The sequence below is a fragment of the Myxocyprinus asiaticus genome, chromosome 6 (assembly GCF_019703515.2).
Source record: "Myxocyprinus asiaticus isolate MX2 ecotype Aquarium Trade chromosome 6, UBuf_Myxa_2, whole genome shotgun sequence".
Classification (NCBI taxonomy): domain Eukaryota; kingdom Metazoa; phylum Chordata; class Actinopteri; order Cypriniformes; family Catostomidae; genus Myxocyprinus; species Myxocyprinus asiaticus.
In genome coordinates, this window is record NC_059349.1 from 19,163,985 (window position 1) to 19,189,613 (window position 25,629).

Below are 25,629 nucleotides of genomic sequence, written 5' to 3' on the forward strand. Positions count from 1 at the left end.
TGTAATCACGTGGCGTATGCGGAAGTGTTTTTGTTTTGAGAACAGAAGCGTGGAAGCAGGTGAAGTGACGGGAAATATCCGATCCGCAAAATTAAAGAAAGGTATGATAGGAAAAGTCATATACTCACATTTTCGGGTTAACAGATGAGAATTTTGTCCTATTTTATTGAATTATAGGTGGGAAAGTGACCCAGATGAGATCAGCTGCAGATGAGGCCAGAAGGTAAGTTCATAAAAAGACTTTCTTTCTTTCTTTCTTACTTACTTTCTTGTTTTTTTATCTTTCTTTCTTTCTTTTTATCTATATTTCTATCTTTCTTAAATTCTTTCTTTCTTGCGTGCTTGCTTTTTTATCTTTTATATCTGTCTGTCTTTCTTTTTTCTTTCTTAAATTCTTTCTTGTTTTTTATCTTTTTTATCTGTCTGTCTGTCTGTCTGTCTGTCTCTCTGTCTTTCTTTCTTGCTCTCTTATCTTTCTTTTTATCTGTCTGTCTTTCTTTCTTAAATTCTTTCTTTTTTAAATTTGTATCTGTCTGTCTTTCTTTATTTTTTATTTTTTGTCTGTCTTAAATTCTTTATTTTTTATCTGTCTGTCTTTCTTAAATATTTTTAATTTTTTAAATTTGTATTTGTCTGTCTGTCTTTATTTTTTATTTTTTGTCTGTCTTTCTTAAATTCTTTATTTTTTATCTGTCTGTCTCTCTTAAATATTTTTAATTTTTTTTAAATTGTTATCTGTCTGTCTTTCTTTCTTAAATTCTTTATTTTTTATTTTTCTTTCTGTCTTTCTTAAATTCTTTATTTTTTATTTTTTGTCTTTCTTAAACTCGTTCTTTTTTATCTGTCTGTCTTTCATTCTTTCTTAAATTCTTTATTTTTTATCTGTCTGACTTTCTTTCTTGCTTGCTCTCTTATCTTTCTTTTTATCTGTCTGTCTTAAATTCTTGTTTTTTAATCTTTTTTTATCTGTCTGTCTTTCTCTCTTGCTTGCTTGCCCTTTTATCTTTTTTCTATCTGTCTGTCTTTCTTAAATTCTTTCTTGTTTTTATTTTTGTTTTTTATTTCTTGTTTTACATCATATACTTTGGATTACTTCTTCAGCACTGGTAGATTTTTTCACTTGTTTTGACTATAAAAACTCTGCCAGTACAGTAAGACAAAATACATGTTAAAAATACATTCTCTGAAAAACCGAAATATCTTATGCAGTGTTGTTTCTAAAACAAGATTAATCTAAATGATCTTGTTTTAAGGATTTTTAGATATTTTTACAGGAAAACAATACAAAAATTATCATCTAGAATATGATTTTTGCCCTAATATCAAAGATCTTACTAGAAAAAAGAAATTATGATCTAACGTGAATTTTCTTGATAAAAAAATATGATTGTGCCTGGTAACATGTGCATGTAAAATGGCTAGAAACAGCATTTTATCTTAGCGTAAAGCTGACAATTTACACAAGGTTTATTTCTATTTCTTCTGCTCCAAACTTACTTCAAACTTACTTCTCTGTCTGCTCGTATGAATGTAACACATCATAAGAAAGTGTTTCACCGCTGTTCAAATGCACTTTGGATCGCATCATTTATATGTATAAATGTTTTCCATCTGAAAGGACTAAATATTAAATGAAACAAATGACAATAAAATGCAAAGTAATCTCTTCGGTAATCAAAATACTTTTTGAATGCAACTGTATTCTGATTATTAATGATTTCAATTGTAACTGTAGTGGAATACAGTTACTTATATTTTGTATTTTAAATACGTAATCCCGTTACATGTATTCCGTTACTCCCCAACCCTGAGCGTAAGTAGTTTGAGTAGTATGTAAGCACCTTACAAATGTGAGTTAAATGGTTTCTTATCACCCCATGCTGTGTAGATATGTACGTTGTTTGAGATACAAGTGTTAAACTGAGGTTGGCTTTTGCACTAAAGCTAGCGGCAACACGTCGTATGCATTTGAAACATCACTTCCGTCAGCTGTTAAAAGGCAAATGCTTCCGTGTAGTAAAAAAAACATTGTGTTCCATTTGGGACGATACTACACATTGAAAATTAATATACTACATGGCTGAGTGCATAGTGTTTAGTGTATAGTGCTTCATTTGTGTCACAGCTTTAGACTTCTTAAATGCTATGTTCACATTTGTATATTTAGGATTGAGTAAACATTGTGAAATCAGTCCTTGGTTTATATTAGGTGCGTCCTAAATCGCACACTTCTGCACTATTCTATGCCATTTTGTAGTGAAAATGCAAAAAAAAAAGTGTACTACGAATACCCGGATGATGTGCTTCTTCAACTGAAAAAACAATCATGTAGCAGAAGGGGCAGAGTTACCTGGCCACGCGCGGTGGTGGACTGTCAAAACAATTGTAATTAATGGTCAAGGGTGTACATTTGGCTTGAACGTGAACAATAAATTGTGCATCTTTGCCTCAGATAATGCTAAAGAAAAAAAAATATATATATATATATATACATATATATATATATTTTTTTATTTTTTATTTTTTTTTTTTCCAGGCTGATCCAGCTAATGCACATGTGCGTTCTCGAGTTGACTGACAGGTGATTTCTATATTTGAAAGGTGATTGGCTCTTTTACCTGAAGGCAGGACTTCCTTTTCTACATCCACCATATTGGGCATTCCAATTTGTGTTCCGTTTTGGGCTAAATAGTCTCTGAATGTCTGAGTTCATAGTGAATAGTGTGTCATTCGGGACACAGATATTTGGTTGAAGTTTATTAAATCTCCAAGAAGGTGGATGTGGTCTAGGGAATACATGACTTTTTGCTCTAAAATAAGACCTGATACAGTGCTGGAGTCAGAGCCTGCAGTTGCTCTAACATCCTGTAGTGGGTGCTGCATCCACACATGTTAAATGGTACCATGTGCAAAAACTTCACATCCACCAGCAGCTTCTCTTATGAATTTCTGCTGCCTGCATTCTTGATTGACATGCACACTATTTTTCTCCTGGTCCTCTAGGACAGTGGGAAGGATCTTGCTCTTCCTTTGGTTGATTCTCATGCACAGCACTTGATTCAGAAGCGTATTGCTATAGAGAAGCTCAGCAGAAGGTCAGTGTTCAGCACTGGATAAGTATTTGTCATTACGGCTGCTTCTGAAAAGCTATAGTGCACAAGAGCCATAGTTATGCCCAGTTTGTGAGTGATTGACTCGTTTGAGCCAGTTCTTTTCAGTGTATCATTTGAACTGCTTCACAAATTAATCATTAGTGAATCAGTCTGAATCAAAATGAGTTTTTAAAAATACTTTTCCAGTCATCACAAATAACTGGATAGGTCAAGGAAATTAATTTACCAAAAAGAATGGGAACCCAAAAGGGCAGGAAAGTCAAGAACACATACAGACATTTATATTGCACTCACTTGCTTCCTTTACATTATTATATGATGTAACCTTCTTGTGTCTTTCTAAAGTTTGAGAGATGGCATAGTGTCTAACAACGGGTGATGTCATCTATGACATCAGTAATTTGGTCAGGACTTTCAGGTGAGTAACACTCATACACGAATACTGGGAGCAAAGATCTGTATACAATAAGCATAATTACTTAATAGTTACTTAACAATTTGGCTCTAAAATCAAATAATTATGACAGTACATTTTTGCAATGCAACGACAACAGCAAGTATGCCAGCGTAAAATCAGTGTTTATGTCTGTCTATTAAACAGTCATTAGCCCCCTTTGGTCTGAACTGTGAGGTGTTTAGTTTCACGTACCATAAATTGTGATTGGCCATAGAGGTGTTGTCAACAGGAAGTCGTGTGTCACACTATGAAGATGATTTACCATGTTTCTGAAGGGGCACTTCACCCTGGGATTGAACCTGCTTCCAGGAAATCTGTTTCGGCTGTTGAGGGCCACTAAATCGGAGCGCTTTGTCCATAAAGACACAACACTGATTAAAGCAGTTTGACTTTAATATTGCAGTTATTCCCCCATATAGTATAAGTTCTTATGACTTGCATCCAGTTGGTGCATTTTCAAAGGTTTTGCTTCTGCTTATAGATTAATATATTCAGTATGATTGCCATGATTTGTTCTTTTTTTTTCTTCTAGGTTTACAAACACAAATATAATTCACAAAAACCCTGAATGAACTATAATTGCAGTGGTTCTTCTGTCCGTGTAAGTATCACATGAACAATATTTTATACAATAAGAACAACTTGATTTTTACATTTTTGTGAAGAAAATGTGAGTGGTAATTGTCCATTGTGGTTGCCAGGGTGTTGCTATGTGGTTCCTAGGTTGTTATGGGTGATTACTGTCGTTATGATAATCTGGTGCTAAGATATAGTTTGGGTCTGTTGAGACTGTTTCAACCTTTTTATCTCACTAGGTGAAAATCAGTAATCTAATTACTCTGTCACAACCAGGGACTAAAAACAAAATTCAGTTCATTTTGAGCAGAAAATTATTTGATTTTTTTTTTTTTCGCTTCAGGTGTTCTGCATCCTCCTTTCCAAATGGTAACCGGTTAGAACTAAATAAAAGAATGGTTAATAAAGTGTTTTTTTTTTTTTTTTTTTAAATCACAATGCTCTGTGCTAAATACTGCACATAATCACCCTTATACCCAGGGGCGTCATGCACCTATTTCTTTGGAGGGTGCACAGAGTTCAGCCGCCGCAAACCCCATAACACAAAATCATACCTGTACATATTGTATTCCGTGTTCAGTGTAAGTGATAGCTAATAAAAAATAACTAAACAAAAGGGTTTGTATTTCTCCGAAAGTGACTTATTTCTCCATATGACGTTTAACCATGAATAGAACTCTTCCATTATTCTTTTTCTCCCAATTTGGAATGCCCAATTCCCAATGTGCTTTTTAAGTCCTCGTGGTCGCGTAGTGATTCACCTCAGTCCGGGTGGTGGAGGATGAATCCCAGTTGCCTCCGCGTCTGAGAACTTCAACCCGCACATCTTATCACATGGCTTGTTGAGCGCGTTGCCACAGAGACAGCGCGTGTGGAGGCTTCACGCCATCCACCGCGGCATCCGCGCTCAACTCACCACGCACCCCACTGAGAACAAACCACATTATAGCGAGCACGAGGAGGTTACCCCATGTGACTCTACCCTCCCTAGCAACCGGGCCAATTTGGTTGCTTAGGAGACCTGGCTGGAGTCACTCAGCACACCCTGGGATTCGAACTAGCGAGCTCCAGGGGTGGTAGCCAGCGTATTTTACCACTGAGCTACTCAGGCCCTCTTCCATTATTCTTTATAGTGATTGCCACACAATGCACTATAGACTATAGGAAATATGGAGCGATCGATCAGATCAGACTGTGCTTAAGGGAACGGAATAAATAAAAGCGAAACACCTGCTGATTAAAGTTATCTCTGTGAGATGGTCAGTGATATGCAGCAGACATAAAAAAAAAAAAATCTTGTCTTGTGCAGTGTGTGTTGTAAAACAAAGCGGCTGAGTCTTGTGAACACAAGCGCTGCTGCTGCGATCCGTTCATCCGCCTGCTGCCTTTCTCCCATTGAAAGTACTGAATCCCCGGCTGCCTAGGAACCATATAAAACTTTTGTTACTTAAAGTTTTTATAATGACTAGAAAGGAAAGGATTCACATTGAAATAATAAAGCAAATGAACAGCAACCGATCAAACAAAAACCTAACTATAATCATTATTAGACTTTAAAAAAACTGATTGACTCTTCCACAGAGATCCGACATAGTTGGCAAACATTAACTGCATTGAAGTTGATCCAATTAATTAGTTTTTATTACCATAACATCGCTTTCCCTTGGTGCTCGACCTTCCCCTTGAGCACGATTACAGAAACAGCCACTGGATGTCGTGTATAGCGGAACGTGACTCGATTGGACTTGGACTGACAAAATTTAGAGACGTGAATAAGGATTTCTGTCACAGACATTCTTTTTTTTACATGCAATAATCATTTAATTGAATTATCGAAGGTACAAATACGGTTTTGGAAGTTCAAATAATCCATTAAAAATCCTCTTGGCTCAAAAATCTAAGGGGGCACCCCCTCAGTCTGAATGGGCATGACACCTCTGCTTATACCATTTACAGTGTTGCCAGATCTCACAAGAGATAAAAACAACCTGGTCTGGAAAAACAAACTCAAAATAAGAGATTCCATTTTTTTCCATATGAGGGAATTATCAACATAGAAATCATAACAAGCATAGTATGCAGTAGCCTTTTCAATAAATGTTAAACATTTTCAGTAAAACATTTTCTTGAGTCCCAAATTAGCACTTTAGAATGCTTTTGTAAGGAATATGTGACACAGTATATGTTTGCCATCACGGGTAAAGAAAAATGGGAATAAATACCACTTAAAACAATTATTTCAAACCGTAATAATAATTTGCAATTAATAGATTCAAATAAATTAATAAATAGATTTAGGCAGTATTTTTGATCAATTTAATGCATCCTTTGTGAAAGGAAGCATCAATTTCTTTCAAGAACAAAAATGTCTTTGTGTTCTAAAAATGGAAGCATATATACTATATATGATATCATTTTCATAAAGTAACTTGTAATTACTACTTACAACTAATTTACTCTTACTTGAGGTATAATATTTCTGAGTAATTCTACTTGTATTCAAGTGAATTATTTCTTCAGTAGCAGTACTTATACTTAAGTAAAAAAAAAATCAGTACTCTTTCCACCACTGCGTAACAGGCTATAATAATATTGGTCTTGTTTTGGGCTTGTTTTTGAAGCTGCGGTTGCTTATTTGTCTTGCAAGAGTTGGCACTTCAGAGGTCTTGTGGAGTCCATGCCTCGACAGGTCAGAGCTGTTTTGACGGCACAAGGAGGACTTACACGATATTAGGCAGGTGGTTTTAATGTTGTGGCTGATCGATGTATGCGTCACATCCATTGTGTGTATCTTATCATGAAGAAAATCGGCAATACGAAGCTCTATTAAGAAGAGAAAGTTTGTTTTTTGTGAGATAAGATGGATCGAAGTGAACATAAAGGTGAGAGACTGTAGTCTTATCCCACTATACACTGGAACAAAATACGTTTTTGATTAGTCTTTTTTGGCTTGTTTTCCAAAATAATATCTAAAACTCCTTTAAAACAACATACATTTTCTTTAGGAGTTAAACTGCAGAAGGAAATATTTTTATCTGAGAATGCTGAATACAATATTTAATCAGGGCTCGACATTAACGCTTGTCCGGAACAAGTGGATTTTTGAAGGGGCAAGTGAAAGAGAATTACTTGCCCGACAGGACAAGCAGGCTGATTAAAACGTCAATAACAAAAAAATAACTGGCTATATTTGTGATAGCCTAGGCCTGTGTCACTTATTAGAAAGTTAATATTCTTATTCTGCTGTTGAAAGTAATCCAGAGCACGTAATTTTATAATTCGCAAGCGATCTAGTAACAGCTGCGCCCTGTTTGATTGACAGGTGGCGTATGTGTGTGTGCTGAACATGCTCACGCTAATGCGCACCTGAACGGTCAAATACATTTCAAAATTCCGCCAGAATGCCCGTCTTTGTGCGGTATTCATGTAAATACAGAGAGCGACGTCTAAAGTGAACAGAAACTGCGGAGAAAAAAGCAGATTTGTATTAAAATGTCGGACATGTAAGAATAAATGTAAGCTAATAGACCTGCTGCCGTTTAGTGTGTCATTATAATAATCAAACAACCAGAACAAGAAAATGAGAAAACACTCACTGCTCTTGACTGAGTAGCTTTAGTAGCATTAAAAAGTATTAATGCATTATAAGAAGACCAGTAGTAGTTTTATGTTGCATTTCATTCTGAATGTTTACTTGAATACTTGATACTGTAACAGTATAAAGGACGGGCAAGGAAGAGGCGGGAACCAGCAGAACAGTCAACGTAAATTTTAATGAGAAACTCAACTTAAAACAAACGTAAACAAACACAGTCACAGATTCGGGCCGGGGCACCACCGGTCTGGCTAACTCTCCCCCCCCCCAATCTCTGGAGAGGGAGATACTGCCCTTCTGGCCATTCTGTCAGCTGGTGGTCCACCCAGCTTCCTGTGAACCTGGTGGAGAGACGAGGGGAGGCGTGGGGAGAGGGGAAAGGGCGAGCAGAGACACAGAGAGAAAGAGAGAGAGGATAGAGAGAGAAGAACTTGCTTGCCGACTCCCGGACCCGCCGTCTTCCGGACCCGCCGTCTTCCAGACGTGCCGTCGCCCAGTCCTCAACCACTCCTCCGGCCCCTATCGCTGATGGAACTGCTTCTCGGCAGACAGCCATGGTTCTTGCCAGTTGGCAGCGACCCCTCTGTCCCAAGGCAGACGGCCGCGGCTGCTCCCCTGGCAGATGGCAGCAGTGAGGACCCTGCGATAGCGCATCTCTCCTCCCTCCTGGCTTTCAGCACAACTGTAACAGTATAAAGGACAGGCAAGGAGGAGGTGGGAACCAGCAGAACAGTCAACGTAAATTTTAATGAGAAACTCAACTTAAAATAAACGTAAACAAACACAGACACATATGCGTTGCGGCCGCGTGTGTCTCTCTCTCTCTCTCTCTCTCTCTACTGAACTGCCGTCTCCGGCTCCCCCTTATCTCGCTCTCCCGCTGATCAGCTGATTCAGCGCCAGCTGTGCTCCATCACTGCTCGGCCACGCCCTCCTCCTCGTCACAGATGCTGCTGTTAAAAACTTTTAAAGCTGTTAAATTTTTTTCTTAATTTTTATTTTTTGTTCTATTATTTTTAATCTATTTCTATTCATTGCTGTTTTTAATTGTTATTGTATTACTGACTGTTTACTAGTCTTAAATAATTACTTAAGAACTTGAAACCATTCTTCCATAATTAACATATTAGTTAGTATTATTATTATTTGTTGTGGTTTTGAAGCGGGTATTGAGAATCATCAAATTTCACGACCAACTCCTGAAAATTTGGTATTGTGATAATGTATAGCCTTTATTATACATGGTAGATCTTTCTGCAATAACATGATGAAAAAGTAGATCTCATTCCACAGAAGTGTGAGCACCCCTGCTGTTAATGATGGCGATGGAGGCTTTCCTTTATTTCACTATCATACATAATATAATTATCATATGACAAAAGCCTCCTCCCCTACCCAGTTCAGTTTACATTTCAAGTTCAAGGAATTTTTTTTATTTTTTAAAGTTCAATAAATGCATGATGTTTCCAAAGTCAATGAGTAATCGTGTTAAATAATCGTGATCTCAATATTGACCAAAATAATCGTGATTATGATTTTTGCCATAATCGAGCAGCCCTAATATATAGTTGCCAAAAAGGTCTTCAGCATGTCACGAAAGGCTGCTGTACATCCACAACATGCATTAACACAAAGAAATGTGTGATGCAGCCATTTCCTTCAGAATAAAAGCACATGCTTATCATGTTCTACTAAAAAAAGAGAGAGGACTTTTTTTTTTCAGGCAACAGGAAGTGATGTAATTGCAAAAATGTACTGCGATAAACGCTTTGGTCTTTGGTTTCATGAAAAAATTATTGGAACAAAATTAACCGGATACTAGCATTTTAAAATAAAGTTTTCACTCTGGAATGATTAAAAGAGGATTTTGTTCCCATTTTCGGTTACATTCTGCAAACAATTTTGTTTTATTTTTGGTTTTCATTTTCATTCCCTGAACCGTTTTTAGTCCCTGGTCACAACATACTTGCTAATCTGAAAATCTGTTTGACAACTAAAAGATACTTAGCTAATTATCTACCACTGCTTGGTTTTTCTCTATTGCATGCATGGGAAAGTGCTATATGTGTTGGTATTTGCCATGAGAGGCCAGCAGCACTGTTCCTCAACCTAAGCTAACATGTGCTCATATAAAGACTCAGATTATTGCAATTGCAGATAATGCAGTGGGTTTATCTGATGATGGCTGTTGATTGGGGCTTTATTGCATGTCGGTGGCCTGCTGTGCTCTGACAGTGAAAGTATGTGGTAGACAGATCAACAGCTGGAGGGCCTGGCTTTAACGAGAGTGGACAGGAACAGCACTGAGGAAATCAGGGAGCATTGTTTTCTCTTCAGGAACACACTCTAAGTCATAATACACTAGTGATTTATGTCTGTGTATGATTTGTGGGCATTTGTTTTTGCTCCAAGTTAATATTTGTCTAAATGATAAAGATTTGCACTTTTATTGAGGAATAATATAGTTTCATTTCTTTGCACATGTATTGCACCTGCTTCGCTTAGTTTAAAGCTTTCCTAGCTTAAGGAACAAAGTGTAGCAGAATGCATTTTGCAGTTCCACATTTTTGAAAATGTCCACTTACATTGTAAAACATGACAAAAATGAGTAGTATGAACGTTTTAGGCGGTCCTCACTAGTAAAAAGGGCTCATGTCAAATCATGTTTTGCTTTAAATCTAATAAAGTCAACAGGTTTGTGTTAGGTTTAGGGGTGGGGTTAGGGTTACTGGATAGAAAATATATAAAGTCTATGAGATGACCTCCCTAATATAGTGAAACAAACTTTTGTGAATGTGTGTGTGTGTGGTAGAAATAGCTACAAAATGGTCTTTGTACTATGCCAGGTGGTGTGTATGACTTCCCTTGTGTTTTGTGAATGGCTGAAGGGGCCACAAAACTCAGAGGAGAGTTCCGTGCTGCTCCCTGTCTATGTCAACAAGCTCATATCTTATCACGGCCTGATTGCTGTGGATCCGTGATGCTGCGGTTACAGCATGGGAAGCAATCCACCTGAAGAACCAACACACAAGCCCAGTTAAACCACTCCCTATTTAAAGAGCTGCCTAAAAACACGGCTCTGATTTCTGATTTATTATTGACTGGCTAAATGATTTCAGAAGGTTAACTAAGTATGTTCATCTAAAAAGTGCATCATTTCATTATGTTAGATCCAAGTGAGGGAGTGCTCCAACTTGGCCAGGAGTGTCCTGCTCTGAGGCCTTATTCAGACAGGCCGGCAATGTTTTTTTTTTGTTTGGTTTTTTTTGGCATATCCAACTTAAATTTGCTCAGTTTTTTTTTTTTTTTTTTTTTGTTGTTGTAAAAAACACTTAAAATCTAGTTTTCACAAGCCAGAGCCAAAACATCTTCATGGGTGGTTTGAAATCCTATTAAAACAGATTTTTGTTAATGTGTGTCAGACTTGGAAAAGTTGCTAGAAGTAATAACTTGCTGTAATTCATAAACAGTGTTAGGTGTGATCCAATTACAAAATAATTAGTTACTGTAATTTAATTACTTTTAATCAAAAAGTAGTGTAATGCATTACGTTTATTTCTTGTAATCAGATTACAGTTACTGACTTTTAATTCCATTACTTTTAAATACATTATAGGGTTATACGTATTTCAAATATATTATTTATGTAGAATACATGAATCATGTCCCCATAATGAATCATTGTAAAGGAGAAATATAAGGTGCTGCTGAATGTATGACTTGTGTGTAATACACAAAAGAAATATAGATATTATTTTGATTTTGAGTGGAAAAGTGTTTTAGAAAGTAACTTAAAAGTAAAGTCATTAGTAATGTGATTACTTATTTAATGAAGTAATTAGTAAAATAATCTGATTAAAAATTGAGAAAAATAGTAATCCACTACAAATTACAAACATAAGTAACTTAGCCAGCACTGTTCAGAAACGAACATAAATATTTCAAGTGTGTCTTGAGAAGACGTGTCAGGGAACTCAATATGCTGAAAACTGTATATTTTGCTCTGACATAATTGTTAGAGGTGGGTGAAAAACTGGTAAAATACTTTTTAGTTTTTAATTTCTTTAACATTGGTGTATTTTTTAAATGTTGTGTAATGTTAAGAACTTATTTGTATTTGAGTTATTTTTTATTATTCGTTGCTTTGACATTTCGGAAATTAATAAAAGGGAATAGTAAAACAGTGTGCGGATCTACTTCAGTGTTAATTCAATGCGTTTTGCCTTGATCCGGCACCTGTTGTAGAAGTATTGGATGTGTGTGCATTTTCCCCCATTATTCATTGATGTAACAAATAAATCATTTGATATTGCCTTGATTCCCCGGCATGATACAGTTAGCTTGTTTCTTAACATAGCGACAAAGTTTAGAAAATGTCAATGAGAGAGCTTCTGTTTAAAATGATGCTTGTTTTGTGACTTTACATAGACTAATCTCAGTCTGTTTCTATCAGTGTGTTTTTGCCTGCTCGTCTTCATTAGGTTTCAGGACCTATTCGAAGCTCTCAATCTGTTAATCAGCCGAGGGCCTGTTATTTTCCCCTCATTAATAATTTGGAACCACACTTCTCTTTGCCTTATGTCAGGTGTGCCACTGGCCTGTGGTCTTTTGTTGAGAGCAGATCAATAATAGATAAAGCACCAGAAACTGTAGAACAAGTTGAATCCGAGCTGTTGCAAGAACCAATTTTCCTCTTAGAGAAAGACCTATGGATAGATGACTTCTGCATACAAGCTTTGACTGATTTAAATTGCCTCTGTATTTCCAATAATTAATTTAGTGTACTTTAGTCTTCTATCTTCATACTATTGCAATTAAATAAAAGTTTGCTTTATTTAGTAGTAAAGGAGTAAAATGATTTGTGGTCTGTGCCAGAGTCAATTTTAGAGTGCTCTGGAGTGTGAATCGGCTATTCTCATTAAATTCTGTTTGATTCATAGCTATGTGTTCGTCCCTATTGTGCTAAAAACTGTTTGTTTTTTAGGTTAACGGGAATATCTCCATTGCTGAGAGAGACTTTGGCAAGTCCATGTTCGGTGGAGTACATTTCCTCTCTCTTTAGAGAGCTGAAACTGGAGGACAAAGATCTGCACAGCCTTGTGCTGCACTTTAAACCCCAAATCACTCTACAAACATAATGTATTGCACACACATTCAGATTAACTCTTTATAATAAAAGCCTATCTGTAACAAACGGTCGGGCATCATTTGTTTTCAGTATTTTAAACTACACTTGACTGATATTAGATTGAAGTCATTTATACTGTCTGGTACCCTCAATGATTTCTTTTTCTTTTTTTATTTGACATTGTCATGAGTACTCAACTAATTTTGATCCAGAATATCAGTGCTTAAAACCTCTTTAAACGGACAATAAGTTAGTTTTAGTTTGACTAATTGTTTTACTTCAATTTTAATAAATGTTATGTAGGATTAAAGATATCGGAAAACTTTGATCCCCCTTAAAGGAATATTCCGGTTTCAATACAAGTTAAGCTCAGTCGACAGCATTTGTGACAGTACTGATTGTTCCTCCTTTTCTTTAAAAAAAAGCAAAAAGTTACAGTGAGGCACTTACAATGGAAGTGAATGGGGCCAATCAGTAAACGTTAAAATACTCTCTGTATCAAAAGTATAGCCACAAGATGCAAACCATTTGTATGATAAAATCACTTACTAATCTTTTCTGTATAAAGTTATAGCCAAATTTACAGCTTTGTTGCCATGATGATGTAATGTCAACAAACCTAAAAATATATTTAAAAATGACAATTTGAACAACTTTACAGCTCAAATAATACATGAGTTTTAATGGAAGAAATATTGTAAGTGCTTTTATAAATTTATAAGCTTCACATTTCTGTTTAAACCCTCCAAAAATTGGCCCCATTCACTTCCATTGTAAGTCTCACTGTAACTTTGAGTTTTGCTTTTTTTAAAGAAAAAATCAAAATTATTTTTTGTGGTAATCAACATTATGCCATAAATTCTATTGCTTGAGCTTAACTTGTATTGAACCTGGAATATTCCTTTGAGGATTAGTAGCCTAATGTATTTCTATGTATGTATGTTCATGAAATTTATATTATAAATATATGCAATTGCACTGTAAATATAAATGTAATTGTTGTTATTGTACAGAGTGAGCTATTTTATTTTATTTTTTTAAATGCACATCAAACTTTCATAACTAACTAATTTCTGCAAGCGATATGAAATTGCTACATGTGAAATGCACAAACTAATGTTATTAAACAGTTAATAGATGGCCAAGAAAGAAAAGAAAATGTTTTAATTACTAAAATATTTTTTTCTTTATCAGTTTATTAATGTTTTTCAGAAATATATTATTTTACAGCTTGTTATAAAATACAGGAAATCGTCATGAATGTCAGAAATCTCTTCATTATGCAAATAAATCTGTTTATTTTCTTAATTCATAAAACCACACAACAACAACCTTCCAATTCTACAGCATATAGTGTCAAATGTGCTAACAAAACTAAGCAAATAATTGACTTATAATTTTAGGCCATGCTGCGTTTCTTTGTGTCTCCTCAGATCTACTTTGCGCTGAAAGCCTTTGCCACACAGTTCGCATCCGAAAGGCTTGAATCCCGTGTGTTTTCTGCTGTGTGTGATGAGGTTAGAACTCTGGCTGAAGGCTTTGCCACACACTTGACACTTGTGCGGCTTCTCGCCTGGAAAATAGAGGAAGAAAAAGTGTTGCGTAATTCTAAACAGACTCTGAAGTTGCCGCTTTCTGACTTAAATTGTTAGGAACATCTTTTATGAATGTTATCTCACTACACAAGTAGCCTTAAATAGGCTATTTGCAAATGCATGCATGCATATTATAATAATATTAGCCATGTCGCCTGCACACAAATGCTACTGTAATAATATTATGCCTTTTAAAAATCCAGGTGCAGTTTCCAAAATAGATATTAGATTTTCCCCCAGCATTGCATATCACAAAATAAATCACCTGTATGAATGAACGTATGTTTCTTCATATCTGATTTCTGGTGGAATCGTTTGCCGCAGTATTGGCAGGGATATGGTCTGGTGTCAGAGTGGATGAGGAGGTGCGTGGACAAAGTGGATGACCTCTTGAAGCTTTTGGCGCAGATTTTGCAGCTAAAGACCCTTTCCTGCCGGAAAAAAGTCATTAGAGCATATAATTATTCTGGCCCTTATTAATAAATGCTGTGACAATGCAAGCATACTTGTGAATGCACAGCTTTATGTTGCGCTAGGCTGACTGCGTGGCCGAACGTTTTTCCACAGATTTCACAAGCGAAGGGCCTCGTACCACTGTGTGACCGCCGCACGTGAACCTCTAAACCGTGAGGGGTCGAAAACACCTGTTTCAAAACAGAATAGTGTAAGCCTACATAAAACTAAGAAATAAGTAGCTAAACAATATAAATTTTGATTTATTGTACCTTAGTGCATTTAATGCATTTGTACATCTCATTTAGTTGAAGTCGTGTGCACAGAATATCAGGCTTTGAATCAATCTCTGATACTTTAGTTGATATCTTGAAGTCTGCGTAAAAGCTTCTACTATCCAAAAGGTTAGTGGTCAAAGAGCCATAGTCCTGGTAAAATCGCCCAGATTGGATTGGTTCAGCAAGGAGATGGGCACTTGGCCTTCTTTCCATAGTCTCATACACCCCCATTGATGGCTCTGGATCCATAGAAACAGGCACACGATTGCAAGTTTGAATGAGGTCCCTGAGCTCGGATGTTGAATGGGCCCAAACATATGGACGGAAAGTCATGTCGAAAGGCTGAGTGTCGTCTGGAGAAGGCACAGGGCATTTCTCCAGATCTGTTGAGAAAATATGGTCTATTTTACAATGTATATTTAGGCTAAATACATGTTAATGCTTTTAGTTAACCCTTCAAGCTCAGATCAGCCCACCGGTGATAAAATAATTATCAATATATAAATAACTACAGTCTTGACTGACACAAAATAGGTATCATTTTAGAAGGCTTAGAAGGTGTAGTTTACAATGCATGTAGGCATTATGACAATAACTGAACAAGTGCTTTGAAATTTGCAGACAAATCCGAAGTGTTCCGTTTTGATTATTTATTATTTATTTTGCACTGTACGCATTATTGTAATCGGTAAAAACATCAAACTGATAAAACAGCCATGTGTCAAATGTCATTGGAAAGCTCTCAAAGAGTAGAATAAAACCAGCCTATTTGTTTTACTCACAGACAAAAATACAGTGAGTAATAGCTAAGTACATGTCTTTGACATACATGTTACATGTAAACAGGTGTTGCTTATAAGCCGTTTTCGCTTATAAATTCACAAAAATAAACAGAACATCAAATATCACATACCTAAATATCACATAACACATAACTTAGAGTAGCGGATTCCTGTTAAAATGAGCTCACACACAACGTAACAGATGCACAGATCATTAGATAATCCACAAGAAGCACAGTGTACACACAGCATATAGTGTGTTATCTGGAAAAAAAAATTAGCTTTCCTGGATCAAATGACTTCACTGGAAATTATGTAGCGTGTTGTCCAGCATCATGGAAACCTAAACCAATCATATTAGGATTCAGATCGCTGCAACCACAGGTGGAAGTCATCCAAATAGGGGCAGAGAGGATCGTTCATTCTAATTACATATTGCTACCAGGAGATGGTGCCAAGCACATGACTCAAACTGAATGATGGCTCAATTGGCACAGAAGGGAACTGAATGAGATCTTGTTACTCATGCCTGCATGCTTTGTAGAGAGAGCATACCCTTAGTGATTGTAGTATTTTTGTATGTGTAATAAGTTCTTATGCACAATTATTATGTTTTATTTGTTTGGAGAGGCTTTGGGCACTTGTAGTTGTTTATGGACACATAAACTTCAGGATAAATTATTTTTGTAATGTTGTAAGTTTTGATTGCTTTGTTGTATCAACACAAAATTTTACCCGGTTACTGCTGACATGACTGGGAACAAAACAAACACAGTTTTTCTGAGCTACCTTATTTACACCGAGATATAGAATGTAAAATCAGAAAAATAATAATAATAATTTTAAAAAAAACTAAATTCAAGCTCAAGTTTTTTTTCCAGCAGGTTCTTAGGCTGAGAATCTCATAATTTATCATATTCTATATCATATTTTTTTTTTTTTTTTTTTAGATTTCTTTAAAATTATATCAAAAAATTGATCCTCTTTGTTTTTTTGTCTTTTTTTTTTTTGTTGTTGTTGTTGTTGTTGTTGTTTTTATTGTAGAGTTGTAAGCCTTTAATTTTGGGCATGGCACTTAAAAAAACACCTTCAAAGCTTAAAGGGTTAATATAGTTTTTGTCACTGTAAAATTAAGTAAGGATGAATCCTAACGAATAATGAAGTCATGAAATCATGCAAACCTGGAGAGACAGATTGGGACAAAGGTCTCCAAAAGTCCTCATAGTCTGATGAGCGGTCACATACGCTGCCTTCGCAGCTGAGTGGAGACTGTTGAGAGGAATAATCCGCTGTGCACACCATGCTGGCTTTAGGGGAACGATTGCCCGGATCCTTTACTACATCCACAGTGCTCTCAGGTACCTGTCCAATTTGACTTTCTAAACACAAGAGAGACAATAACATCCACAATGCATTGTCCACCATTATTTTCATTGCCTGACCAATATAGGCCTACTATAAATGTCTAAATAACATTATTTGGAGTTCGTACCTTGGCATGTGAGAAGTTTCTCTATTTGGATGCAGTTGTCGTCCAGGTAACGGGGTTGGTGATAACTGTGTGCCCGTTTGCTTTTCACCAAAAAGGACCTCGGCATGTTTACTCTTCGTTTTCAGGTTCAGGGTCACCAATCACTCACTGCTTTCCAATCCTACCTGAAAAGTACCGCAAAGTAGATTTGAAGACAAAGTAGAAGCACTGGTGGTAGAAGCACCTGACCTTACAAAGCTTACTCTATACATCATGTCAGTGAAATCTGTGTATCATCCTGCATTTTGCAATCAAAACCTCTCAAATAAACCCAACGCAAAGCAATTTAAAGTCAAGGCACTCCACTGCACACCTTGTTATTGTGCTCCCTTTTGGCAACTTGATCTCAAAGCCTTATTTAGTAAACTGATCCCCTCTCAGAATGATATATCAGCCTCGCGTCAATGATGTGCACACAAGTAACAGCCTGGAAACGGAGCCCAGGGTATTATTGCCTACAGAAGAACTAATTGATTTTGCTTTGGCCATTAACAACCTGATGTGGAAGCTAAAATAAACATCACATTCAAACCCAATTAAGCCAAGTAGTTTCAATTAGTATATTACGTTGCATAGGCTTTTTCCTAAAAATAAGGACTTAACACTGGTGAAATATACTGACCAGTATAGAATTATTAATTTATGTCATTTTCCCTCTAGTACAAATGTTGGCCTATCTGTATGTTTATCTGGTGTGTGTGTGTGTACTGTATATATACGGATCAGCCATAACATTAAATCCACCTGCCTAATATTGTGTAGGTCCACCTCGTGCCACCAAAACAGCGCCAACTGGCATCTCAGAATAGCATTGTGAGATGCTATTCTTCTCACCACAATTGTACAGAGTGGTTATCCGAGTTACCGTAGACTTTGTCAGTTTGAACCAGTCTGGCCATTCTCTGTTGACCTCTCTCATCAACAAGGCATTTCTGTCCGCAGAACTGCCGCTCACTGGATGTTTTTGTTTTTGGCACCATTCTGAGTAAATTCTAGAGACTGTTGTGTGTGAAAATCCCAGGAGATCAGCAGTTACAGAAATACTCAAACCAGCCCATCTGGCACCAACAATCATGCCATGGACGTAATCACAGAGATCACATTTTTTCCCCCATTCTGATGGTTGTGAACATTAACTGAAGCTCCTGACCTGTATCTGCATGATTTTATGCATTGCACTGCTGCCACATAATTGGCTGATTAGATGATCACATGGATGATTGTTGGTGCCAGATGGGCTGGTTTGAGTATTTCTGTAACTGCTGATCTACTAGGATTTTCACACACAACAGTCTCTAGAATTCACTCGAATGGTGTCAAAAACATCCAGTGAGGGGCAGTTCTGCGGACAGAAATGCCTTGTTGATGAGAGAGGTCAACAGAGAATGGCCAGACTGGTTAGAACTGACAAAATCTATGGTAACTCAGATAACCACTCTGTACAATTGTGGTGAGAAGAATATAAACTCAGAATGCTATACTGAGATGCAGGATGGCACTGTTTTGATGGCACAGGGGGACCTATATTAGGCAGGTAATTTTAATGTTGTGGCTGTATATATATATATATACATATATATATATATACACACACACACACACACACACACGCGCGCATTCTATATATACAGTATACTCTGTATACAAACTCATGAGAGGTGAAAAAGGTGAGTCATAGTAGGTGTTCCAGGTGTATATTTACAGTTGTTTTGTTTGTTGTATTCAAATATTTTTTTTAAAGAATTAAAGAAGTTTCAACTTAAAGTACCAATTTAAAGTCAAATGTAGAATATTGTATCAAACAATTGAGCAAATTAGCTTCACACAAGGTGACTTTAGCCAAAAGATGAGTAGTTTGCATCCCTGCAAATAGATTATGTTTCTAGTTTACTATACATTATATGGTAAACTAAAAATAGAATTTGTTTACTTGATTTGTTTTCTGTGCAGTTATGCACATCATAGCTCTACCTCTGGAATCTGTGCAAATTTTTTTTTTTTTCCCAGGAGAACAACGAAAGTTCATTATAAAGTAGGTTAACGCGATGAATTCATAGACTCCATAACATATGGAAAATACTTCTTTCATTCCTCACTTCACTCTACATGTTCCAGCATCCAGATCCGCTGAAACTGAGTGAATGTGGGGAAAAATCCAGTGCACCGGCTGTGCAGTCCTCAATGCCTTTGAAATTATGCTTCTTCCAAAGGCAACAATGGCATGCATAACGATTTTTGTGCAAAAAAGAAAACAAAACAAAAAAACAAAAAACAAAAGAATAAAATCAAATCAAATAAAAATGTAAAGATATAAAATATATAGTACGCTTACCTTTTAATTCAACTGGAACTTTACCCAAAGGGAACAATTAGCGTCTAAATAAAGTTCTGGTGACACCTGACTTGTGCTCAATTCAAATAATAATGCAACTGGAAATAAAATAACGTTTCGGCGAAAAATAAAAAATAACCCATTGTATTTCAAGTTTGCTGCATGATGCCAAACAACGTCTGAAACGCATTCATCCACACACTCTCGCTGTGCTCTGTCAGAAGCTCGAGACCAACCTGTTGCGCTGTGCTCGTGCGCTCCACTGGATGTTTTACAGCGCGCGACCTGCCTCTGTCTCCAACTCCAGCAGCTCAAACGCGCGCCTTAAATACAAACTTGAACTTCCTGAATGCGACTCTGTTTCACTGATACACACATTTTGCCTAATTTCTACAGGTCGCCTGCAAATACTTAACTTAATGGAAGTCTAATGTAAACTGAAATTGAAAATAAATGATGATTCTATAAACTGCATCACATAATGTAGTCTGATGATGACTTTAGACACCCATAATGATCTAAATCAGATAAGGATTTTTCTCTTGTCTGTGTGGGATTTGTTTATATTTGTCTCAGGTGTGGTTTACTGCAAATCTTCCAAGAATAACATCTCAGCCAACGCTGGGTGTTATTGTAGTTTGTTGTGTATATTTGTAGCCTCTTTTTTTCGTGTTGAGGGCCATCAATATTTAACTTGATTACTGTATTGAGATGAAGAGTGGAAAAAGTGCAATCACAACATTTACAGGACGTTTAATATTGTTTGGGTACATATATCAAACCCATGCACACATTAGAAAGAGTCATAAAGATATTGTTAAACTTAAATATTTTCAAATTAAAAATAACATAAATTACAGATTTTATTAGGCTATCATTGTCGTACTGGTCTTGTGCAGTGTTGGGTGAAATCTGATTACGAATTACTTCAGTCAAAGGTAGTGTAACGCATTACATTTTAAATTCTTGCAATCAGATTACAGTTACTGACTTTCAATTAATTACTTTTGAGTACATTACTTGGGTTACACATTTTTCTAAAGTAATATTATTGATGCATAATAATACATTTAAAATATGAATTCATAAGTTCTTGTGTCTGTTTGCATTTCTGTGACAGCTGGTGGATGTGCAACATTGAACATGGTGGAAATATAGACATTATTTTGAATTTATTGAGCAGAAAGTAACCTAAAAGTAAAGTAATTAGTAATGTGGTTACTTTTTCGATTAAGTAATCTGATTTAAACTACTTGTGACCTCTCAAGACCACATAAACCTGGGTCTGGGTCTCAAAATGAAAGTCTTTTTTTTAAGACCACAGTCTATTTACAACGTGTTAACAGTTATATAAAGCAGTGTTGGCATTGTATCTTGATTATTACAGGGAATTCACAAGAATTGCATGTCTCTAAACAGCCTTATGGTACATAGTTTGAATTCTGCAACAAATTCAACATTTTCTCTATTTCACTTTATTAAAATGGGCACTCTGGTTCTTGAATGGACATGTCTTGGTCTGGGCCTTGGGGTCTGAAACTTAGAGGTTTGGGATGTGTCTGTGATTTGGACGCTCTTGTCTTACTCCAACTCTGATAAGTACACCATAAAAGCCATAAGGTAAAACTGGATACAAGTCCAAATAGAAATGTACTTAGTTTAATGCTTTGTGCCAGTGACCCTCATACTGTATATAGGCAGTGACCAAAATTCAACCCAGTCTCATGAAAATTTGTACATATTTTATGAGTTGACTATTTCGTATGATTTCGTACAAGTTCATTCGTATAAATTTGTACGATTTCATCACATGCAAATGCCCGGATGTGTAATGCGGAAGTAAGCACGAGTTTACGCATGAGGCGTTAAGCACATGCTCATTAATATTATGCCCTTACCCAAACCCCTTATCTAAACTTAACCGATCAGTAGAGTGTAAACATGACAGAAAGCTGTTGTGTGTGACAAAAGCAAGTAATTGTCGCGTATTAGATGGAACCGTTGTCCAGGGATGTCATTGGCTGTAGTGAAAGTTGTACGATATCATACGAATTAGCCAAATTTAGAAAAGTTGTATGAATCCTGACGATTTCGCCATGAGAGTGTGTAGCCATAATCTATCAAGTCCAATGACATTGACTCAAATACAGACTTTCTTGCTGAAATCACTGTTTTACTGTTAATTGTTAAGAAGGGCATTCAATAATACTATGTTTATGGTTAATGTTTGACAATGTGTAAAATACTCTAAAACCTCTTGTAGTGTGTGACAGCTTTACTAAGAACAGTGTCACAGTTCTAACAAGTGCTGTGTGGCGTTAGGTCTAGGCCATCCAGTGTACTTTTTTTTGGCAAGAATGAAAGAAATCTTGTTGTCACTTTTAAGTGTTAATGGTAAAACTGTCACAGTGTATCTCTGCTCGTTTCAACATCACACTTGACTTGATGAGTTGCACTATGTTTGAAAATCTTCATGAGTTGCCCTCATAGCTGACGACATGAAGGCACTTGCTCAGTGGACACAGTAGCTGTGGGTAGTGCTGTTAATAGAACATCTTCAGTGCCTCATCAGATGGCGTGCTTCTGGAGACAGAATGACGGGACATCAGTCCATTTTTAGGTGTCATTGTGCTCCAAGGAGGCGGATGTGGAAGGCCTTGGCGCAAGTTGAGAAAATCATGTTTTCTTCATGGAGAAGTTCTGAATCTGTAACAAATGAAGATCCCTCCTATTACATGATGACTACATTATCATACTTATAAACCCTGATGAGTTAGAGTGGTAATTTTAAGGCTTAACCCATGTGAAGCACAAATGTTTAAATGATACGCACATGCAATATTCTGCTTTAGAAACTGAGATCAGTATTTTTTCTATACTTTAACATTTAGGTTCCAGTTAGAACCAAAAAGGGTTTTACAGAATCTTTTGAAGTTACACAAATATTTTCTTATTCTGTGGTTCTTTACAAAAACATTTAAATATATTTTAAAGAATCCAAAACCAATATGCTGATCTAAGGAACCTACAGTGTAACATCAATAACTTTTTTAATTTCTAACCAGAACCATATAGCCTACACAAAAACCAAAAAGACAAAAATGGTTCTTGATCAAAAAAAAAAGGAGGGTTCTTGCAAAAAACCGTTGTATTCAAGAGTGTAGTATGACATTCAGCACTTAGATTTTAAGTTCTTGGCAGCATAAAGAGCAAATTCATTCAGGTAAAGGCAAAGTAAATGCACAATGTAAACGTGACAAAACATCCTTCTCACAGCAAGAACAGGAAACCAAAGACACTTGAACAGACAGTATCACTGCAGCAATAAGCCAGCTCTCTTCAAAACTTCTAAAACACTGAGGTCTTTTCTTTCTTTTTTCTTCTAAGGGCAGGGCCTTTCTGGTTTCTATGCATCTCTTTAGGTAGTACGTGATTGAAATAGCTGCATAAAGCAGCTGTGATAAGGGTTTGAGGTTTATAGGTCCTCAGTGTATTAACTTGTTCTGACAGCTTACTGGGTTATGGGAACAAAGGCTGAGATGTATACAAGGTTTCGTGACCACAAAGTTATTTCTGAATTTGAGACTCCTCAAACAGTGCTCAATCAGAGATGGTGAATAGCTCAGTAGCATCTCTTTAAAAAAGGAGAAGATGTTTATTGCCATACTCATCGCTCAATTCAAAACCTCGCATGTGTGAATTAATGACAAGTCCTCAGAACCATTCAAAGGTTCTTTCAGTTATTTGCATCTTGATCACAACAGCTTATATAAAATTAATACATCAATACGGATTGATATGAGAACTTCATACATACATACAGTGGTACCCAAAAAATATTTGGACACTTAAAGGGATAGTTCACCCCAAAATGAAAATTCTCTCATCATTTACTCACCTGCATGCCATCCCAGATGTGTATGACTTTCTTTCTTCTGCTGAACATAAATAAATATTTTTAGAAAAATATCTCAGCTCTGTTGGTTCATAAAATGCAAGTGTATGGTGACCAAAACTTTGAAGCTCCAAAAAGCACATAAAGGCAGCACAAAAGTAATCCAACCGACTCCGGTGGTTAAATCCATATCTACTGAAGTGATATGATAGGGGTGGCTGAGAAACAAATCAATATTTAAGTGATTTTTTACTATAAATTCTCCTCCCTGTCCAGTAGGTGGCAATATGCACAAAGAATGTGAATTGCCAAATACAAAGTTTAACCACTGAGGTCTTAAGGATGACTATTATGCTGCCTTTATATGCTTTGAGGAGCTTCAAAATTTTTTTTTTGGGTGAACTATTCCTTTAAGTCACACTTATAAATGTCTGAATGTGGAGAGTCGCGTGGCGCCATGTGAGGTTGGACGTGTGAATGGAGAGCTCTGCGCACTTTGCTAGTTTTTAATACTTTTTGTGTCATAAACCAGTGAGATTTGATACACCCTGTTCCATAACTGTTCTAGGAAGACAATATGTCAAAGAATTCAAAATCCTCGGGCTCTGGAGACATTAAAAGACACTTATGTGCTCAAGCTGAAGCCCCTGAGCGGCAGGCCGAAAGCCTGGGACTCAATTTGGCCAGTGAGGTGAAAGAAATTCAGCGTCAACTGTTGAACATGTCGGCGATGGTGACGAAGGTCATTGCTGACTTGGAGGATCTTGCTGTAATACGTCGATCAATCACTGCTATGGAGATTAAATTCACTGAGTTGGTTACAAGAGTGGTGGATGTTGAGAAACGGACTGATTATCTGGAGTCATTGGAGTGGGAATCAGCTGCTAACCTGCTAGCGTCCAAGGTAGACTTGGAGCGCGTCTGGGAAAAGTTGGAAGACCTTGAGAAACAATGTCTGAATTGTTGGAATTCCTGAGGATGAAGAAGGCCGAGATATGGTGAAATTCCTAGACGGGCTCTTCCCAAGTCTGCTTGACATAACAGGCCATAAGCTGGAAATCGAGCAAGCTCACAGAGTTCTGTCTCGGAGATCCGCGGAGGGAGAGAGGCCATCAATTCTGGCCAAATTTCTGAGATCATTCGATAAAGATCTTGTGTCACGCGAGGTATTTACAGCTGCGCCATCTGCTCTGTATTGTTTTTGGGAGTAGCATATACACCCTTAATGCGGCAGATACCCTGGAAGAGGTGATTACTGCTTTTGGAAAAGGTCATGAGGCATCAGTGTATTACTCCCTGCTAATTCAGAGTCTGGGGGACGGAGCTTTAACTTCTATAAAGATATTATGGGAGCTAGATTTAAACTTGGTATTGGAGGAAAGAGTGTGGGCTAGGATTCTAAAAAAATGTCAAGTCTGTATCTCAGTGGCGGGCTGTGCATTTTAAATCTAGGCCTTCAGTGTGATTCATGCCATTAAGAAAACACAGTTTCACAATGAATAAGACATCCTATGCCTTTGGGCATCATACATTATGTCATTTAGACATTATGCTAACTAATAATACCAATTGACATTTTAAAAACACATCCACACATGAAAGCCAGAACTTGAAATGACACTTAATGCTCAAAGCAAGCCTAATTTTAACTGCAGTATGACTGTTTTGTGAAATGAATGTCTCCTGAACAGACATTCAAAAATCATAATTTTTCATATGAATCTACCAAGGAGGTCTATAATACCTGGAAAAATCAATCTAATAATATTTGTGATTTAAATGTTGCTTGCAATAAATTTAGTTTTGTCAGGGTACACGGTTATGCTGCGTTCCATTCAAGCTGGATGAGGGATATTCCTACTTGATATCTCCGACCATAAATGCATTCCATTTC

At 36.6% G+C, this 25,629-nt stretch overlaps 2 protein-coding genes and 1 long non-coding RNA gene across 4 annotated transcripts in view; 1 reads left to right on the top strand and 2 right to left on the bottom strand.

Moving 5' to 3' along the window:
• Position 1: 1 nt before the first annotated feature.
• LOC127442450 (uncharacterized) lies at positions 2 to 14,001 on the top strand. Its single transcript, XR_007897484.1, has 7 exons — positions 2 to 101; positions 178 to 223; positions 2,537 to 2,601; positions 3,004 to 3,095; positions 3,459 to 3,531; positions 4,103 to 4,171; positions 12,726 to 14,001. It is a non-coding gene; the product is annotated as an uncharacterized LOC127442450 (long non-coding RNA).
• Positions 14,002 to 14,129: 128 nt separating this feature from the next.
• Positions 14,130 to 20,223, bottom strand: LOC127442442 (zinc finger protein Gfi-1-like). Of its 2 annotated transcripts, none has more exons than XM_051700494.1 (7): positions 19,841 to 20,223; positions 17,470 to 17,633; positions 17,159 to 17,356; positions 15,190 to 15,578; positions 14,971 to 15,108; positions 14,730 to 14,895; positions 14,130 to 14,442 (listed from the first exon to the last, which is right to left on the bottom strand). In XM_051700494.1, exons 2-7 carry the CDS (start codon positions 17,573 to 17,575, stop codon positions 14,261 to 14,263), a joined length of 1,179 nt encoding a protein of 392 aa, XP_051556454.1. In that variant the 5' UTR covers positions 17,576 to 17,633; positions 19,841 to 20,223; the 3' UTR covers positions 14,130 to 14,260. The 2 variants fall into 2 exon arrangements, with proteins under 2 accessions (XP_051556454.1, XP_051556455.1); XM_051700495.1 differs by having other exon boundaries at positions 20,077 to 20,208.
• A 370-nt stretch (positions 20,224 to 20,593) lies between these two features.
• The window catches only part of LOC127442435 (ecotropic viral integration site 5 protein homolog), a 39,361-nt gene continuing 34,325 nt past the window's right edge, over positions 20,594 to 25,629 (bottom strand). Inside the window, exon 17 of the mRNA XM_051700474.1 lies at positions 20,594 to 22,546. Coding sequence (XP_051556434.1) covers positions 22,517 to 22,546 — 30 coding nt within the window. The 3' untranslated portion in view covers positions 20,594 to 22,516. The remainder of the gene's footprint in view (positions 22,547 to 25,629) is intronic.

Bases quoted from the DNA above. Each gene is read 5' to 3' on its own strand.
- LOC127442442 (XM_051700494.1), bottom strand. From the start codon at position 17,575: ATGCCGAGGTCCTTTTTGGTGAAAAGCAAACGGGCACACAGTTATCAC. The intron at 15,579-17,158 runs GTTTGCATGATT...TTTTCTCAACAG, and splicing joins GTCCCAATCTGTCTCTCCAG to ATCTGGAGAAATGCCCTGTG. The intron at 14,443-14,729 runs GTGATTTATTTT...TCTATTTTCCAG, and splicing joins ACATACGTTCATTCATACAG to GCGAGAAGCCGCACAAGTGT.